The 20,595-nt window shown below is 42.4% G+C and overlaps 1 protein-coding gene across 4 annotated transcripts; it reads left to right on the forward strand.

Moving 5' to 3' along the window:
* The first annotated feature begins 7,862 nt into the window (after positions 1-7,862).
* Positions 7,863-19,271, forward strand: dnajc22 (DnaJ (Hsp40) homolog, subfamily C, member 22). 4 transcript variants are annotated; one of them, XM_048523269.1, is made up of 3 exons: positions 7,863-7,962; positions 14,474-15,508; positions 17,707-19,271. In XM_048523269.1, the coding sequence occupies exons 2-3, from the start codon at positions 14,666-14,668 to the stop codon at positions 17,884-17,886; spliced, it is 1,023 nt and encodes a 340-aa protein (XP_048379226.1). In that variant the 5' UTR covers positions 7,863-7,962; positions 14,474-14,665; the 3' UTR covers positions 17,887-19,271. The 4 variants fall into 4 exon arrangements, with proteins under 4 accessions (XP_048379226.1, XP_048379227.1, XP_059499431.1 ...); XM_048523270.2 differs by lacking the exon at positions 7,863-7,962 and adding an exon at positions 7,982-8,106; XM_059643448.1 differs by lacking the exon at positions 7,863-7,962 and adding an exon at positions 9,509-9,635.
* Positions 19,272-20,595: the final 1,324 nt, after the last annotated feature.

Below are 20,595 nucleotides of genomic sequence, written 5' to 3' on the forward strand. Positions count from 1 at the left end.
GATCCTCAATGCTGTTACGGTGGGAATTCCAGGATTTTGACCCAGCAACACTGGAGGAACGGCGATCTATTTCCAAGTCAGGATGGTGAGTGGTTTGGATTGGAGTTTGCATGGGGTGGTGTTCCAATGTATTTGATGCTCTTGTCCTTCTAGATGGTCATGGTCATGAGCTTGGAAGGTGCTGTCTAAGGAGCCTTGGTGAATTTCTGCAGTGCATCTTGCAGATGCTACTGTGTACCAGTGATGGAGGGAGTAAATGTTTGCGGATGTAGCGCCAATCAAGCAGCCTGGACACTGTCGGGCTTCTTGAGTGTTCAAGGAGCTGCCCCTGTCCAGGGCGAGTAGGAAGTATTCTATGACACACATCACCAGGTGTGCCTTGTAGGTTGAGGGGTGTGCTTTAAGAAATCCTAGCCTCTGACCTGGTCTTATAGCCACAGAGTTTATATGGCTAACCCAGTTCAATTTTCCAGTCAACAAATGTCAAGGGGTGATAATGGGAACTGCAGATGCTGAAGAATCCGAGATAACAAAGTGTGGGGCTGGATGAATACAGCAGGCCAAGCAGCATCTCAGGAGCTCAAAAGCTGACGTTTCGGGCCTAGACCCTCCATTGGAGAGGGGTGTCAAGGGGTGGTGGTTACATTCTGTTGGGATTGCTTGGCATTTGTTAGCACAAGCTTGGATATTGTCCATATCCTGCTGCATTTCGACACGGGCTGCTTCAGTTTTTTGAGGACCCGTGAACGGTGTTGAAACAATATACGGTCATTAGCAACCCCACTCCCTTATAATGGATGATAAGTCATGAAAGCAACTGAAGCTGGTTGGGCCAAGGACACTACCCTGAGGAATTCTTGCTGAGACATCCTGGAGCTGAAATGGCTGGCTTCCAACAACAACCACGTGCCAGGTATGACTCCAACCAGTGGAGAGCTTTCCCCAGTTCCTTTTTAAATTCTGAGTGGGACCAGAAGGCCGAAGTGCTAAGCAGCAGCTTTATGCTGACGGTATTTTCTACAAGGCAGGAAGGTTAGAGAGGTGTTTGGCCAATTATGTCGTGATTACATCATGTTAAAGTGACAGTTCACCATACTTACACAAGTACATAACATCAACACACCTACCCTGCTCCCCCACCTGAGAGGTTCTTGCAACGAAAACATTCATAATATTTAAAATCATATACAATAGTCAGTAAGTAAGATGCTCTGGAGGATATCGATTCCTGTGTGACTGTCAACACACTTCAGTCATCTATTTATTTTTCCCATTGGCTTTCACCTGTGGTGTTTTAGGTGTACCGGGAATATCATATGTTGTCTTTTCCTGCAATGACTGAATGTTTGGAGTTTGTACGATGTCATGGTATTCTCCACTAAGATACTATCTCCCTCAGATGTTCCAGTTACTGTTCTGTCCTTTGGCACATCAGGTCTCTATTTGGCACAGTTATTTGTGGATCTTCAATTAATGTCCCTGGCACATTTTTTCTGGTTGTCTAGAATTGATTATGCATGTCTTCCCCACACTACGGTATTTCTCATCTGTATGGTTTAGGAAGACTGGTCCAGTCTGTGCTAGTGATCACTCGTACCCACCTCTCACCAGTGGTGTAATTCCTTGCCAAAGCTTCCGGGCCTTTTTTTTTGGAAACCCTGATTTGCATTGTTTCCTCTCAACAGCATCTTTCAGCAAAACTAAGATAATAAAATGTGAGGCTGGATGAACACAGCAGGCCAAGCAGCATCTCAGGAGCACAAAAGCTGACGTTTCGGGCCTAGACCCTTCATCAGAGAGGACTCTCTTTCAGCAAAACTGTTGTTTTATCGTGAGCAATGCCAGAAAACTTGCATCATCAAGTGGGTTGTGTTCTGACATGTTAACAAAACCTGGCTCAGTGTTTTGGTTAGAGACCCTTGTTCTCGAGCTATCCTGAAGGAATATTTCATTGTGAGAACAAACCATTCTGCCAAAGCATTTTGTGATAAAGAGCTGATTGGATATGTTGAATTCTGCTCTGCTTTAGGTATTTTACATGCGATAAACTGTGGATCATTATAGCTAACAAACAATTCTGGATACCCAAACCCCTCAAAGGTCTCCCCAATCTTTCAATTGTTTTCTCTGAAGATGTTATCATCTTAATGGCAACTTCAGACCATTTTGAATGTTCATCAACTACTATGAGAGACATTCACCCTTCAAAAGATCCGGTGTAGTTAATATGAAATTGCTGGCTGTGGCCTTTCTGATCATTCCCATGGGCATAATGGTGCTAAAGGAAGTAGGTTGTAAAGTCTTGCATAAACTGCACAAAATCCTGTCTTCTCAATTTCGACGTTGAGCCCTGGCCACCAAAAATAGCTCCTGGTTATCTCTTTCATTCTGACAATGCCACAGTGACCTTTCGTGTCGTTGATTTCACACACATTTCATTAGCTGTGCTAGAATGATGATTTTCAATCCCCATAGGAGACATCCTGCTAGTATGGATAGTTTTAGCTTCTAAATGACCATATGGCTGCGGGTCTAGGGTTATTCATGTGAACTTGCCACAACATACCATGTCCATCACTTTTGATAGTAGTGAATCATTTCCAGTGTACTTTATAACTTGCCCTGCCTTTACTGAGTGTTCTCTCCTTGTGTGAAGTAGCAAGTGCCTACATAAAGACTATTTATAGTGGACTCATTACTATAGGTAATCTAGAGCGTCCATCAGCATTGCCGTATAAGTTGGATTGCAGATACTTCATTGTCTGTGTTGGCTGATAGCAACAAGGCCCGGCTCTGCATTCGGCTTGGTGCTAGAGTGGGTATATCCCTGTAACGAGACCCAAATGTTGAGGTGAATTGGTCTGTTAATAGGGTAAATTCCTGGCCATGCAGGTATTGGTGGAATTGTCTAATGCCAAAAAAATGATTCCTAGAGTTTTTTTCTCAGCACGTGTATCGTCCTTTTCTTTAATTTTTGCAGCAAAAGCTATTGGCTTCTCTTCCCCATTGGGTAAAATGTGAGAAACGGCTGCTCCTATTCCAAACAGTGATGCATCACATGCTAGCTGCAACTACAACTTTGGGTCAAAATGAGTCAGGACTTCTGATATTAATAAAGCCTCTTTGGCTTATGTAAAGGCAGTTTCACATTGATCTTCCCATTTCTAATTCTTGTTTTAGCAACGGCTTGACTGGTTGTAAGGTTCGGGTAATTTAGCAAGCCCAATATTGATCATAGGTTGGTTCCATTGTTTAGGTACTGGGGTCTCAGTTATGGCTTACTTTTGAAGGTGGTCTAAATATTCGATGGAAGATTTAAGAAAAACAAAATTCACTGCTGGCCCATGATCTTCAAGTCTCTGGTATAGCATTAAAATTTTGGAGGCGAAGCTTTAGTCACACGGAGAAACAAAATCAAAAATAAAACAGCATCCAGGTAAAACTGGAGACTCACTCCAACCCACGTCAGATCTAATCCACAACATGATGGAATAACACAGACACAGATGTGATTCCAAAATGAAGTCTCTTGTGTTTCAATAGTCCTTTTGTTTTTAATATGCTAAAACTGTCAAATATTTCTGTGACTCAGGATCTACATTTATTTGGAGAGAGGCTGGACCAAAGTGAATCTCACTGAAAAGCTGATCTCCAGCTAGTCTAGCAAATAGGTCATCCATTTAAAGGCTCAGCACACAGTACCAGATTGACAGTGACCTCGAAATCACCATAGATGCATTCGATCCATCTTTCTCCTTCATTCACTGGCATGGTAAGCATGGGCTCAACACAGATTCAAGGACTCCCATCTTGACCAGCCTCTCTAATTCTGTCTTGACCTTTGGTCTGATTTGCACAAGGCTCTGATCTAGCCTTGCAACATTTTGCTTGATCCTCATCCTTGGTTTTCAATGTGACAGCTCTTGTTCCATGCTTCCCAGATCCCCCCACTGAAAATAAATGGCATGTTTCTTCATAACATGTGATAGATCAGCTTCAGAATCTGACAAGCAATTTACAGTTCGATTTTTCACCAAACACATTCTCTCAATAAAGCTGGACATTTTCTTTCGGCAATGTGCAAGGAGAAATATTCAGACTGGCACATATAATTTAACGTTGATACACCCTTTAAGAGCACCACTTTACATATGAATGTCCTTTGTACAGTTCTTGAGGATTGCTGCATAACGTGATTCCGCTGCTTCTGATGCACAGTTTTTCAGGTATCACTGAAAGCGCTGCTCTGGTGTTCACCTCCATTCTCACTGGCTTGTCATTCAGAAAGGGGTGATCCAGTATTGGTTGATGTCACCAGCAATGGCCTGTACGTTTAATAAAAGCTCCTCTTCAGACTGGGTCTTGGCTTTTCTGATGCCCTCATTTTTCCTGCACCATGTCGATGTTTTCTCTTCTTACTCTTCGGCTTTTGTGTTTTTGCCACACGTTGTTTGTGTTTCTTCCTCAAACAATGTGCCCTTTTTGCCATAGTTTCTGCATATAGCTTCTTCATGCCAGCCGTTTGCCACAGTGTAATTTATTTGTCCACACTGATGCCAGTTTAGAGCCTGCATTCGTGCTTGCTTTGACAGAGCTAGAAGCCATGGAAGCTGATCTTGAAGATAAGAGTTCACAAAATGGCGGATCTGTCATCCGCCATTTTGTGAACTCTGATGCTCCAGATTAGCTGTTCAGCTTCTAGCCCCATCCTGACTGCTTTTTCCAGCGCTTTCTTGAAGTCTCTGGGTTCCTTTTCTTCAGAATTGCTTCATATCTTTAAACTACGTGGCAAAGCGTCACTGTTGGCATCATTTATCTCCAAATTCACAGGATTCTGCTAACTTCTTTAAAATTGCAATGACCCAGGAGATGGATTCACCATCACGCTGATTTGCGTGGGCGATTGCCAAAAGGTTCAGATTCCACAAATGGGTTTGGTCCAAAATGGTTCTGAAGGATGCCTATTAAGTTTTGGAACCTGGCTTCTTTGACTGTACCAGACTCGTCAGGAGGTTGAAAGGTCTTTCCCTATGGAATGCAGGGAAAATTGTATCTGCTTTGATTTTGCTGGCTTGAACAAAGTAATGGAATCGCAGTAAGAGTTTCAGTTCCCTGTATTTTTATCATCTGCTCCCACGGCATCAAAATTTCTGTCTTTTTTCAATGGGGAAGAGCCTGCGTAGCACAGTGTACAATGAGAAACTTTCATGTGCTACTTTGCTTCTTTCCAAGCTCAAACATTTCCCTCTGTGTGCAAAGTACTTGATACACAGTGTTCCTTCAGGGGCAGCACCTGGCAAGCTGCTTCTGCATTGTTCACCTCTTCCCTGGGGTGAATTTTCTTCGCTTTCAAGCAGTTTTTATCCCTGTTATCCGTTTTCTTAATTTCCAAGCAGGACCAGATGACCGCAGTGTTCAACAGCAGGACAGGAATCAATTTGCTGAACCTGGGATGGCAGGACTGATGGGTGAGAGATGGGGCTGGTTAGGATTCTATTCGCTGGAGCTCAGAAGAATTCTAACAGGACTCAACAAGTAAAATGCGGGACGGATATTCCTGCGGATGGGGGAGTCCAGAACCAGGTGTCATAATTTAAACAAAAGGGGGCAAACCGTTTTAGGACTGAGATGAGGAAAAATTTCTTCACTGACGAAGTAGCGAGCCTGAAGGGAATTATTACTACAGAAAGTGATTGAAGCCAAAATATTATGTATTTTCAAGGTGGTAAATCAAAGCTCTGTGGCCAAGGGGATATGGGGGGGGTGAAGGATGAAATGTGAGGTATTGAATTCTATGATTATAATGGCAGATCAGGCTCAAGTGGTTGCACGGCCTATTCCTGCTCCTCGGTTGATTCAGAGATAGTAAGAACTGCCCATACTGGAGAATCTGAGATAACACTGTGTAGAGATGTATGAACACAGCAGGCCAAGCAGCATCAGAAGAGCAGGAAGGCTGACATTTCGGGCCTAGACCCTTCTTCAGAAACATCAGCCTTCCTGCTCCTCTGATGCTGCCTGGTCTGCTGTGTTCATCCAGCTCTATACCTTGTTATTCCTGCTCCTATGTTTCTATTTTTATTATGGAGGAGCTCACTACAGACAGCAAGATTAAAGAGAGCTGTCTACCCACTCAGAATACCCAATGACATCATTACATCACATGATTGGACTCCTAAAGTAACAGTCCAGCATACTTGTACAAATACACAACACTATTGATTCCATGGTAACACGGTGTGAGGCTGGATGAACACAGCAGGCCAAGCAGCATCAGAGGAGCAGGAAAGCTTGACATTTCGGGTCAGGACCCTTCATCCAGCTCTACACCTTGTTATCTCAGATTCTCCAGCGTCTGCAGTTCCCACTATCTCTGTAACTATTGATTCCATGTTTGCTATGGTTCTTTGATGCCACATTCAGCAAAACGTGGCCTTGCTGGGACTTTTTTACTGAGCGTTAGAGGTCGAGAGGCTGCATTACAGAGTTTCACAAAATCATGAGGGTTAATGATGGATGTCTTTCCCTAGGATGGGGGATTTCAAGACAAGCGGGCGTATTTTTAAGGTGAGAGGAGAGACGTTTTACAAAGAAACGTGGGATAATTTTTATATAGACGATGGTTCAGGTGTGGAATGAACTTTCTGAGGAAGCAGTGGATATGGGCACAATCATGATATTTAAAAGACGCTTAAACAAGTACATGAATAGAAAAGGTTTGGAAGGATATGGGCAAGCACCAGGCAGGTGGGGCTAGTTCAGTTTGCAATTATGTTCGGCATGGACTGGCTGAACCAAAGGCTATGTTTCCATGCTGTGTGAGTGTATCACAATCAGCGTCCCCTCTCTTCTGAAGTTCAGCTGTTCTCTGTGGAAAATTCATAGCCATTTTGACTCATCCAATAGTTCAAACCTGTAATCTTTTTCTCTCTTCCAGTAGTGCACACTCTTACAGTTCTGAAAATCCCCACATTTTTGACTGGCCCTACCTTTCTGGCCTTTTCACAGTAGCTGCCTCCCTTACCACGTTGAAAATTCACAAATCTTAACCGCATTACTCTCTCACACATTTCAAGTGCTGTCTATAATGGCTGCCAGTGAATGCACTCAAATGCCCACATAGCAGTAGGTGTGACTACTGCAAGCCAACAAATGCATTACATACAATTGCATTTCTCCAAATGAAGATTATCTTAAATTTTACATGATGTAACAACCCACCCAGAGTAGAGATCAGCGTATGCACTCTAAAGTGAATTAGGCCAAACTTCAGAAATCTACTATTCAGGAATACTGATTTACTGCTCATCTTCTAACATTGAACAAACATGTCAAATTGACTAAATATTTGAATAGATTAGTTTTGATCTTGTACTAACAATTTGCACTCAAAATGCAATTTCTTAAAAGCTGAATCTGGAAGGGGAAATACCAGTAAAACTTGTGAATAACACAAAATGATCTGATGCATCGTGTATACTTCAAAATGGAGGACAAGCATGACCATTACATCTCCAAAGTATTATTGTTTGTTTTTTCTAGCTGTTTTCCTACTGTGAAATCACTCCAACGATTACATCTGGATTGCCGTAATTTTCCAATTTGGTTTAAATTATTTTTGATCAATATGTTCGGACATGTTATGACACAACTCTGGGGCATGTGGGACTTTGTCCCTGGACTATCTGGCCCAGGGATAGGGACATTACCACTGTCCCTCTAATTTGGTTTAACGCTCACAATGATTTGTATTGTCGTTTAAGATTTGCTATTTTCATTCACCTTTAGCACCTTTGAGTTAATATTCTACACTGTTAGTGAATGCAAGCCAGCTGTTGTAAAAAGCTATTTTGAAATGTACTGTGATTTTTGCGCAATAATGAACTGTTGAGTCAACAGAGGTTTAGTCTTCAGCGGTCAAAAGTCCCCTGAGTTTAACCAGAAACCTCGCTTCTTTGTCTGGTAAGCATTTGCTCATGTACCTCTTTAAAGTTCAAAGATTTCTGTTTCTCCACCTTTCTACTTTTGGTATCTTGAGACTTTCTGTCATTTAAGTTCTTAAATGTTTCACCTTCACGTAAATGAAACAAGACATGCTTGAAAAAGGTAAGTTTATCCCTTTTAAGTTTTGAACCAACTTTTCATCAGCACCTGAGTCAAATCAGAGAGGAATCGACTGTTCAAAATCTGTATGCTGCAAGATAGGATAATATTCAGCTAGCACAGCATTGTTACTATAGGGTAAGTTCCAGTTTTACATAAGCACTATTACTGGAAACTGCAAACTAGAGCAACCTGTAAGAGGCAGCGTGAGTACAATAGGATCTTATTTAGCTGGGTAATATATTGCAACAATAAGAAAACTTACTGTTAATTGACATTCTGAGGAACCAGTTGTATCACCACTTCAACTGGTGGGAGTATGGTGTGAGTCCACATTGATCAGGCTAGTGGCAATGTGCTCACTGTTGCTTATGAGGTGATCTGTGAACCTGCCAACGGTCTAATGAGGAATCAAACTCATTCTTGGCAACAGTGAATGATTAATTCTCATCAAGTGGATGATATAAGTAAGATATCTTCAGAGTTAAAGTTCAGAACCAAGGCAACTCTTATGGCAGACTCAGTAACTTGATAACTAGCCAAGATGGTCCATGGTATTCTGGTTGATGATTACCAAGCCAGCCTGGCTCAATAATGAAACATGGAGGTGTTTACTCATCACTATGGGGACAGATCCTTCCCACTTTAAATTGCAGATAAGCAAAGACCCTGAGATATAATCATGCCAATCTGGAAAAATGGCAAGAATCTTCCCAATGGCAAACTGGCGATTTTAACCAGGTGAATTCCAGCAATATCCCTGGGCACAGAGCGTGTGCATGAATTAGCGGTAGGAATCCCCCATCCAGCCCCTCCAGCCTACTCCAGCCTTCAATAAGATCGCGGCCAATCTGATTGTAGCCTCAACTCCATATTCTCACTGATTTGCTAACAGCCGCGGATTCTTTTGTTAGTCAAGAATCTATCTACCTCTGCCTTGTATTCAATGAGCCTGCCTCCACGTCTCTCTAGGAAAGATGCATGACCTTTTGAGATTTTAAAAACAAATCCTCCTCACACTTTTGTCTTTTTAAAAATAAGGGTTTTCCTTTTTACTGTGCCACCCTAGTTGTAGCCCCTCCTATAAGGGGAAACATTGGTTCAGCATCCACCCTGTCAAGTACTCTCAGGTTCATTTGTACTTCAGTAAAATCACCTCAAATTCTTCCAAACTTCAGCGAACACACTTTTCCTCATAAGATAACCACCCACTCAGCCATCAGTTTAGTGAATCTTCTCTAAGGCATTTTCTTTCCCTTCTTAAATAAGGAGGTCACAACTGTACACAGTACCCCAGGTGTGGTTTCTTCAATGCTCTATAGAACTGTAGCAAAAGATCCCTGATTTTATATTCAATTTGTTCTCTAATAAACAACAGCATTCCATTTGCCTTCCTAATCAGAGATAGCAGGAACTGCAGATGCTGGAGAATCTGAGATAACAAGGTGTGGAGCTGGATGAACACAGCAGGCCAAGCAGCATCAGAGGAGCAGGAAGTCTGACATTTCGGGCCTAGACCCTTGGTGTGAAAAGTATGGTGTGAAAATCTGTTTAAATCATCTTCCATTTCCCCATTTTCCATTAGTAATTCCCCAGACTCACTCTCTCTAGTGAACCAAAACTTAAATACCTGTAGAAACTCTATTTTATTTAACATTTCTAGCTAGCTTTCTTTCATCCTCTAATTTCCTCTACCTTATTAATCTTTTAGTCATTGTTTGCCATTCTTTATATTATTATGTTCTAAACTTCTGACTTGCCAAAAAAACAAAGAACTGTAAATGCTGTAAATCTGAAACAAAAACAGAAATTGCTAGGAGAACCTCAGCAGAACTAAAGAAGAATCACTGGGCCTAAAATTTTGACTCTGCTTTCTCTCCACAGATGTTACCAGACCTGCTCCAGCTATTGTTTCAGAGATAGTAGGAACTGCAGATGCTAGACAATCTGAGATAACAAGGTGTGGAGCTGGATGAACACAGCTGAAGAAGGGTCCATGCCCGAAACGTCAGCTTTCCTGCTCCTAAGATGCTGCTTGGCCTGCCGTGTTCATCCAGCTCCACACCTTGCTCCAGCTATTTCTGTTTTTGCTTCTGACTTGCCACCTATCTTTGCAGAGTTACGTGCTTTTCCTTTCAGTTTGATACAGCCTTTAATTTCCTCAGTTAATCATGTATGATGTGTCCTTCTCTCAGTATCTTCCCTTTTCACTTGAATTGTAGCTCCTCTGAGGATTCTGAAATATCTCCTTAAATGTCTGCCATTGTATCTCAACTGATCTATCCCTCTTAACCAAGTTTCTAAATTCACTTTAGCCAATTTTTTACTTCATATGCTCATAATTGTTGGTTAAATTGAAAACACTGATGTCCGACCCACTCTTCTCTCCCACAAAGTGAATGAGAAATTCAAACATGATCACCACTACCTACGGCCAATTTTTTCAGCTATAAGGTCATTAATAAAGGCCAGCATATCTTGTGCCCATGCCATCTTTGAAAGGTTGTTGTGCATCCAAACATTTGTTGGCAATCCATTGTTACTCCTTGCCAGCAATGTAATGGCATAGCACCTAAAAAGCCACAATACTTAGGGCACATAACTGGCATGACTGACACTCCCTCGCATGTACGACCCCATTTCCTCACCCCAGTCACTGTTTAACCACCAAGCCGTAAAGCTTGCCTGCCCTTAGTTACATCTTTTGTAAAAATCTTCTCCAGGTCCTCCCTACTCTGACTCCACTGCCTGCTGTAGATCTGCACCCTCTCATTGTCCAGTCAAGGGAACATCACATTAGGGCAAGCAGTTGGACAATTTCAAACATCAGCTTTAAATGCTGGCATCTTGACCAACAGTGGTTTTACATTCCATTGATGGTCCACTGCTCTCATTGACTGAAAGCAGGCGTTGATCAGGTCTTGTCTGGCCTGTAGTGCCCAATGCTCTGCCATGCACAAAGAGAGCTTCCTTCTCTCCAATGTCCTCATCCACGGAAGACCGCTCTCATTCTCCCACTTCCTCAGTATCTACCACATTGTTCCCGAATCCAACTGCCCAGGCTGCAGCACTGGCCTCATCACCCGGAAACAAAATGAACAATGTGATCTTACTCAGATGGCATCCATCGCTGTCGTGAGGCATTTATTGTTGGATAACTGAGAAATCACACTCAGGGTATTCATCACTCCCTGGAAGGTGCTAGCTGCACAGAGGTTCCAAGTGGCTGTTGCCTTCATAGCTACTGAGAGCAAATGGCCTCCCACCTGAACACAGCTCCGTCACAGTATTCCAGCAGATATGGAGCCAGTGCTGACACTATGCCTTGCTCGTGACCAGGAAATGGAGTTGGAGCTGGGAAAAATCCTGATCCTCCCACTGACCCCATGTGTCCCAAGCAGCCCCTTTGGCTCTCCCCGACAGGGTGCTCCTCATCCTTTGTGGTGGCCAACTCCTGCACCTGAGCTAAAGCCCTGGTCCTCCTGCATTGCCTTCATCATCTTAGGAAGGCGGCCATCCCACCAATGAATGGAGGTGAGACTCCAGTTGGAAATGGCTGACATTGGGAATGTAAGGCACGGACTTAGGTCTCAGAAGATTCAGTGGTGGCATGGACTGCAGCCTGTCATCCATACAGTGAGGTGCGCTGCACCCCAGTAATAAGGGCTGGGTCTCCGCTCAGTTTAGCTGCAGCATCAGCAGCAACTAAGTGACCAACACTTTAAATCAAAAAGGGAGTGCCCATTGCGCTCAGACCCCATGCCATCCCAGACCCACATCGATCATTCAACTTTTCACTGCATTCAGTCCAGGCCATTGTTAAACATGCATGGCAGATGATGGGAGTGATGGTCTCTGCCTCCTCACTATAGCGTTGGAAGTTGCATAATTAATGGGTCAGCATCTTCCTCTTAAGTATTTGAGGCTAACTTCAGCATCATTGAGATGTCGGTGTTCAATTTGCCATGACCAATGAAGCAGCGTAAACCTCCATTGGCCAACGTTTGAACCCTGAGCACATTCACTCCACACACATTGCAAATGGAGGATAAAATGATCGCAAATAAAATTTAGCCATAGTTTGCAAACTATATCACTTCATGTATTCATCCTGCAGGGTCCTAGCATCCAGAAAACATGAAACTTACACTTTCCTCATCAATGGAACACTGGTTCCACACCCTGGGCATCATCTCGACCATTTTGCAGCTGCATTTCGCAGTTAGAGAATGGCAAGTGATGGCAGGGTGATAGCTTGCAGTGCCCACCCTGAGCGCCAGGCTTCAACTGGTTGCCAGGTATCTCCCTCTCCACACCTCACCCTGTCTCCTTTTACCTCTGACAGCCCAATTCCACCCTTTTCCTACCCCCCTCCCCCCGCCCCCACCTCACCACCACCAGCCGCCCCAATGTGGAGACCCAACTCATTGAAATTCACCTCCTTAACCTCCTGAGCCGGACATTTCAGTTTAATTATGCCCACCCTGCTCCTTTATGCTCTTCCTGTGGAAGCCATGGCCCTGGCCAATAATCACCCACCAGCACCCCCTCCGCCCCATCCAGCCCCTCCTATAGCCTATCATGCCCTCCAATCCCCAGTTCTGTCTACCACCCACATATACCTCCATATTTCTCCTGTCATTATCATTATCCCACCTCTACAAATGCCTCTGCTTTTACCCCCTCCACTTTTAGCAGTGATCCCTCTGCTGCCCCTAGAGGCTCTCCTTATATTTTCCTGACAGATCAAAGGACAGCCCCTGAGGCCCATGTTCACGTAAAACCTCAGATGAGCCTTAATGAACAGCCCTTAGGCATGACTGAGGAGGCCTGTCTTTGCAGCACTCTGAATGACGCTCTGTGATGTCCCAGACCACTTGATGTGGCCCTACAGCATTGATTGGCGCTTACTCTCCACACCGTAGTTGCGTAGATCCCTGGCTCTTGAGAAGCCAAAGCAGGCAACTGGCTGTAGCCAAACCCCTGGATTTGTGTGCAGACTGTTTCTGTGACTGATGGTTCTGGGACCACCCTGATAGACAGCAGCCACTCACTGATTGAACTAAAGGCTAGCCCCCGCCCCAACCTACTATCCAAATGGTCATTTGGGTGAGGAAGCGAGTAGTGCTGACTTGAAGGCAGCTGGCACATGTTGTAAGTGTTAGATTGGCAACAGCATGCTGTTCATAAAGATGATTCCCTGGACAGCTCCTTAACGACAAACAAACCTGTCCGTGTGTCTGCACACAAGAGCATGTCACTACAGTAGTACTGATAGCCTTTCATTCTGGCCGAAGTGCCATTGCACTAACAAACACCATGCTGCATGGCAAGGCAACGCAAGACAGGGAAGCTGGGAACATGCAGCTAAGTGCAAAGTGAGCAGCCTGGTCCCAATCCCTGAGCTGGGTGCCTGTCCCTGCATGTAAACACCTTTCAACTAGTTGCCAGTGCACCCTTAAATGAGATAACGATGTGTGAAGCTGGATGAACACAGCAGGCCAAGCAGCATCTAAGGAGCACAAAAGCTGACATTTCGGGCCTAGACCCTTCTGATGATGTGAGCTTTTGTGCTCCTTAGATGCTGCTTGGCCTGCTGTGTTCATCCAGCTCCACACTTTGTTATCTCAGATTCTGCAGCATTTGCAGTTCCCATTATCTTTGATCACCCTTAAATGAGGTCTGGAAATGGATTGGAGCTGTGCCTTGATGATTGTGAGGTGTGGAGAGCATGCGCTGAGATGCTGTTTAATGCTGAGCAGTGAGTTGAAGTGACCAGGTACACATCCTGATTACCATGCCGAGATTTCTTGATATCTAGCTTGTTCAGTGCATTTGGCAAGGTAAGACGCTCAATATTAATTAGGTGAGTCGTGGCATTAATAAGGCAATTAAAAAGCTACCATTTCCTCTTAGTTGGCAACGTCTAGCAAGAAACTCACCTTGCAATGAGTTGGTCCCAACATTGAGATTGACCTCACCAGAGTTTTTGTGCAACTCTGCCATAGCCCATGGTGCTCAGGCCCACATAAGATTCTGTCCCATTTTGATGCATTCAGAATATGCACAGAATGTAGAAAAAATTAGGGCACAGAAAGTGATGGCTCATTGTCTCTGTGCCAGCTGAAATACAAGACACTTCAACTTGAGCGTGTAAAATTTCCATGTGGATTGTTCAGTAGTTTGATCTGAAAACTCTAAATCATAGTGCTGCATTCCACAAGCCTCTGGTCAAAATACAACCTTCGGTGACAAGTTATATGTTTCTGGGTATGGTGAAGAATTTTCTTATACCTGGTATTCCTGTACATAGATCTGACCATAAATTAATTGGTAAATTCTAATTTTTACTAATTTTGTCTTTCTGCAGATCACGTGAAATGAACATGTAGGCTAAAGACAAAGCTCCAAACGTGAACCCGAACCATGCCACTGGGCTGATCCTTCAAATAATCTGAATTTGAAACTTATGAAATAGGAATCGCAACAACAAATCCCTAATCCATAGAAATCAGTGTGTCTCAATAACAGTAGTTGGTGGGATCTCACTTTGAGCTTTTCGATGGCAAAAAGTCTGCTGATTACTTATGTCCTTTGGTCATGTGGTGGACTTTTTGGTCTCCATCACATCTACCTTGGAAGAGACAATCATGCCTTACTGTGGATGATGACTTTTGGTGGATTTGGAGTTGGGTGGATAAGGGAAATTTGGCGACTGCCAAAGTATGTGCAAAATGCAAACATTCACCACGGCAAAATCAAAAGAAAAAGACACCCACAGCCATCAATGAGCATCGTCCGTGTCATTGGCCAAATTGCAGTTGGAGTTTATTTTGGTTTTGTTGCTCTTATAAGTCTATCATCATTAACTGGTTTCTACATCATGGCGTTGCCACTTGCAATAACATTGGGCGTTCACCTCGTAGCCAGTGTTGGTGAAGAAACTTCCAACATAAAGACAACAATGATGGCTTCATTCATCACGTCTCCTATATTCTATGGAAGACCCATTGCGACAATACCAATTAGTATCGTTGCTAGTATTACCTCTACGCAACACCGCCGTTACAAGCCTCTAAGTCACACAGAAGACAACCTGAGCATGCGACTCTACAGACTCGGTCTAGCTTGGCTGGCTTTCACAATGCCAATTTCTTACTGTGCGTTCCACAATACTACAGTTACAGCTTTATACGTCACAGATACCATCAGCCTTATTCTAGATTCAGTCCAAATATTCCCAATCCTTGGTGATCTTCTTGAGTCTGCACTCCTCCTCCCATACCATACTTGGAAGCTGTTTACTGGTGGGATCAGGTTAAGTTATGGATATAATTCGGAGTGGGAAAAGCTATTTTCATCCTTCTCTGCCATACAGGCTGAAAGAAAAAGGTTGGCATATGAGGTAATTATAAACAGATAATTCTATTTGATCCATATCACAGTGTATTCCTCAACTCCCCTATCTATTGTCTCTTCCCCCATCCACTCAATCTAGATATTCCAGTACAGCTGAATGGGTAGGTCTGAAGTGTATGTGATACAAGGCTTTGAGCCTCATTATTATGGAAGTGGCCACTAGACTCCTGTAATGCCAGAAACAGCCATCAGGTAAATAGTTTAAGGACAGGGTGTGGGGCCATGAAAAATGCAATCTGGTCGGGTGGATAGTGATAATTGGGTAGGATGGTAGTGAGTAGAGGCAGGGATTGGGAAGATACAAGCCAGGTTCATTTTTGGACAGCAGTGAGACCCTGGGGGTTCCTGTGGTGGTTGGCAGCATCTGTCTGGTTTGACCATGCAGTCAGGAGTAGCCCTTTTCTCCTTGTTCAGTTAGTTATGGCCTACAGTAGTCCCTTTGAAAACCACCTGTTAAGCCACAAACAGACGTAGTTATCTTGAATGCAGTCAGTCCCACAAATCCATGTCACAGAGGGGACTACAGCCAACCATCCATTAATTGAGTATTTAAGGAGTTGGAGGAGAATGCGCAAAGCAAATGAATGGATAGTGCAGGGATATAGGTAAAGATGGAGAGATAGTAAAATGAGGGAAAGGCAAAGGGGCGAGCGGCAATGCGTAACAGATGCCTTTCTTCTTAATGGGAGGAAAATGCAACCTACCAGGGTCAATATTCTTTTCAGTGAGGCTTGAAGCAGGAGGGGGATACAGGGAAGAAGAGGTGACGTGATGGAATGCTCTTCGATCCTTCTTAATGACAATGGGAAGAGAGTGGAGTTTCTTGACAATAAATCTTGGGAAACCAAGTGCTATGAGGGTAGGGTTGCAGTTATTAATTGTCACAATGTCCATTTTAGATAGTTTTAGTATAACATACCAACAAGAGGGTTTTGCTTTTGGACTTCAGGCATTTGTTTCAAGGGTTCAAAATATGCCTTCATACTTTAATGCATTGTGTTCCACTGCACTACACAATCTGTCCTTCTTTGCCTATGGGACCAATGAATTAATTAATGTTCTTCACAACTGTCAGTGAGGGTTAGATGCTGGTATTATTAGAAAACGCATTACTTATAGAAGGAGACTAATTAAGTTTTAATTCAGGTTTTCTGATTATTGACAATCTCCTTACAATTTGTATCAAAGGTTATTTAAAATGCGCTTTTACACTAAGGGCTTTTCCCAAAATTAAATACTTATCTGGGGTTTTTTTTGGAAATAGGACAATTTTTTTCTCTGAATTACATAGTGGGAAGTCCAAGTGGTGTGAGAGTTCAAAGTTTTCTAAGTTTCCAAGTCTAAGAATGACAAGGATGATATTTCCCACCAGCAGAGGCTTGTCATTGTGAGAGAAGGTTCTAGACACTAATGGCTGATGCAACGGCCATTGTTCTCATCCTCCTAACTGCATCTCCATTGCGCCCTCTCGTTCCTGCTGCATTCCCTTCATCTGCATTCTCACTGCAGAGATGGAAAATTGCTAGCCACCCTTACAATGGGATCTGCTAATTTGACCTTGTACCTTCTCAGGTCAGCCGCTGTTCCTAATTGGATGCTGACCCTAAATGTATTTTCCTTGTTGGCTGCATTCTGGGAGATTGAAGGAACACTTCTGACTGAAACGGGGTTGGAACTCGTAAAGGGTCATGACAGCTGAAAATACTCTCAGTCCAAAAAATTCCACTTATGATGTTTATAACCTCAGGGTGTCCGCCAGCCTGTAGCACACTTTGTGATCGTTCAGTTCAGATGTTTTGCTTCTTTGCAATAAATTGAGGTCCTAGTTTTATTGTAGAATGGAGAAGTGTATATTTTGCCCTGCAATAAGTGCTACCTTAAAAAGGTACATTTTCAGAAATTGCAATCATAGAACAATGATTCTCCCATTTTTGATTCATCTTTAAAAATAATTTCAACTACCCTTTCCCAAATGTGTTCCCAGATGAAAAAATCTGATATCTTCTTGTTGAAGTTAAGGCGCACAAAATATATGTGGTACCATTTTTCTGATCCTGGATAGATCAGCTCCTTTCCGGTTTTATATGATAATAAGTAAAGCAACTGCATTATTTCGGCTGCATACACGCCTGGCTGAGCTACATATTTAAAAATTAACATTGTAATTTTAAAAAAAAATTTCAGGTGTTGGGATTACATGAGGAAGCAACTTTGGAAGAGATCAACAAAAGTTACAGAGAGTTGGTGAAACACTGGCATCCTGACCACAACAGACACAATTTAGATGAAGCAGAGCGACAATTTCTTGAGATCCAAGCAGCATATGAAGTACTTACAAAAAACAAGCAACGAGAGACATATTAAAGCTGCAGCAACATCCACAAAGTATCAGTGCAAACTGGTCTTAAAACTTCTGATTGTTGTAAATGTAGTACAAGTTTGCTAAAATTGTGCACCCTATTTTTGTTATTAATAATTGTGACTTGTTGTGCTTTTATGTCATTTATATTACAGCCCCCTTTTGAGGTTTGCATGGGGTTTAAATCACGATAGTTAGATGAATGTTATAATGCAGGGTTCTTATTTATAGTTGTACAGATTTAGTTCATTTATCAGGCACTATTAAGTTGGCGGACCGAGACATTTCCTCTCCCAAACAGGGGATTCACCTTGCCAATTAATATCAGTCTGACAGGAACTTCTGCTTTGAAGCCTGGACCAATTCTGAAGATAAGCAGTACGCAGGACTGAACACAAGAACTGAAGAGAAGAAATAATACGTTTAATACATCTTTAAATCTTAAATTTAAAGATGGCATCCTTTTTTATTACAGTTTACGTATAGTGACATTTTTAATTGTAAGCTGATTTTTTCGGCTCCCCATTAATACCAGAATGATTTACATTTATAGTGTCTTACTGTCTCAGCCGTGGCTTTGTTAGAGATGTTGTCTTTCAGATGAGATGTTAAACCAACCTACCATCTGCTTTCTCAGGCCATTGTAAGATTCCTGACCAATATTAAACCATCAAATAACATCATTAAAACAGATTTTTTCCATTATTACACATTGCTGCTTGTTGGAACTTGCTGATCATGGGTTAGCTGCTGCATTTCCTAAATGTCAACACTGATGTTATAGAGCAGACCAAATCCCCTCGAAATTATTAAGAAAATAGCCTAGACCGTAACTTTTTCTTATTTTAAAGGTAATTGTGAGGCATGGCATTCCAGGTGCAATTTGATTGGTCAAACTACTTGATTTTAAGCAAAACACACCCCTGTCTCAACCTTTCTTCATAAGGGAAAAACAGGACAAGAGACACCTCTTAAAAGCATAGTATTGTCACATCTCAATGATCAATATACAAAGATGGTTTCATTTTAAAAAACCTTTAGCCTTACAATATTAATACAATACAATGCATATATGTTACATTGAGTTTAAGCATACAAAAGTTCATTATTACAGTCCATTTCAGCCCATTTTTTTCCTGTCACCAAACACCTCTGTCTTCCTTCAGCAATGTCACAATAATGTGTTGGTAATTATGTTCTCTCGTCTTGCCACATGTATAATTTTCAAATTGAACAGCTGCAATCATAAGCTCCATCTAAACATTTTTATCCTTAATTTTTTCCAAACAAAGTTATGATCCGTATATACAATTGTCTCAGACACATTACTGGCAATATAAATGATGAAATGTTGCAACGCTAACATTAATCTCAAAGTCTCTTTGTCAATTGTGGGATATTTCTGTTGATGATTATTAAATTTTCTGGAAAAATACCCAATAGGTCTTTCTATCTTCCTGTTGCCTTCTTGTAAGCGTACAGAACCGACACCCACATCACTCGCTTTTAAAGCCACCTTGATTGGCTTTGCATAATTAGGTGTGGCTGACACAGGGGCAGTGGTTAATACAGCTTTCAGGCTGTCAAATGCCTTCTGACATTTCTCTGTGCACTGAAATGTTATACACTTCTTCGAGTCGGTCAATGGAGCAAACACACTGCTAAAATTCGGTACAAACATCTGATAGAAACTATCCAGTCCCAGCAATCATTGTACTTCTCACTTTGTCGATGGTACGGGAAACTCCCCAATAACCTTTGTTTTCACATCCCATGGGGCCAATTGTCCGCTTCCATTGACAGAGCCCAGAATGTGACTTGGACATTTGCGAACTCAATCTTACCCAGGTTTATTTCCAAGCCCACCTCCCGAAATCGATCGAACAATTCCAATTGATGCTCCAAACATTCCTTCCATGTGTGACTAAAAATCACTAGACTCTCAATATACGCCAGCCTTACCGTATTGGATAATCCCAAAATGACTTTATTGGTTAGTCTTTGAAATGTGGCCGGCACATTTTTCATGCCAAATGACATGACTTTAAACTGGTATAGTCCATTCAGTGTCATGAAAGCCAAAATTTCCTTTGCTCTTTCAAATGAAGGTATCTGCCAGTATCCTCTGAGTAAGTCCAACTTTGAAATATAAATAGCTTGTTCCACCTTCTCAATGTGTCTTCCAAATGTGGACTAGGATATGAATCAGATTTTGTAACTGCATGACTTTGTGATAGTCCACACATAATCATTGGGTACCAGAGATAATGGGAACTGCAGATGCTGGAGAATCCAAGATAATAAAATGTGAGGCTGGATGAACACAGCAGGCCAAGCAGCATCTCAGGAGCACAAAAGCTTTTGTGCTCCTGAGATGCTGCTTGGCCTGCTGTGTTCATCCAGCCTCACATTTTATTATCATTGGGTACCATTTGGTTTTGGTACCATTATTATGGGTGAACTCCATTCAATGCAACTCACCTTGATGATATTGTCTTTGAGCATGCTTTCAATCTCTTTTTGAGCCTGTGCCAACTTTAGAGGGTTAAGTCTACAAGGATGTTGTTTAATTGAAACAGCATTTCCTGTATCTACGTCATGCAGATTAGTAGTTCCCAGCTTATTCCCACATATCTCCCCATGTAATGGTCAAAACACTTTCAGGTCATTTCAATTTTCCTCTGGAAATAATTTCAATAATTTATCCCAATTTT

Source organism: Stegostoma tigrinum, chromosome X, assembly GCF_030684315.1.
Source record: "Stegostoma tigrinum isolate sSteTig4 chromosome X, sSteTig4.hap1, whole genome shotgun sequence".
Classification (NCBI taxonomy): Eukaryota; Metazoa; Chordata; class Chondrichthyes; order Orectolobiformes; family Stegostomatidae; genus Stegostoma; species Stegostoma tigrinum.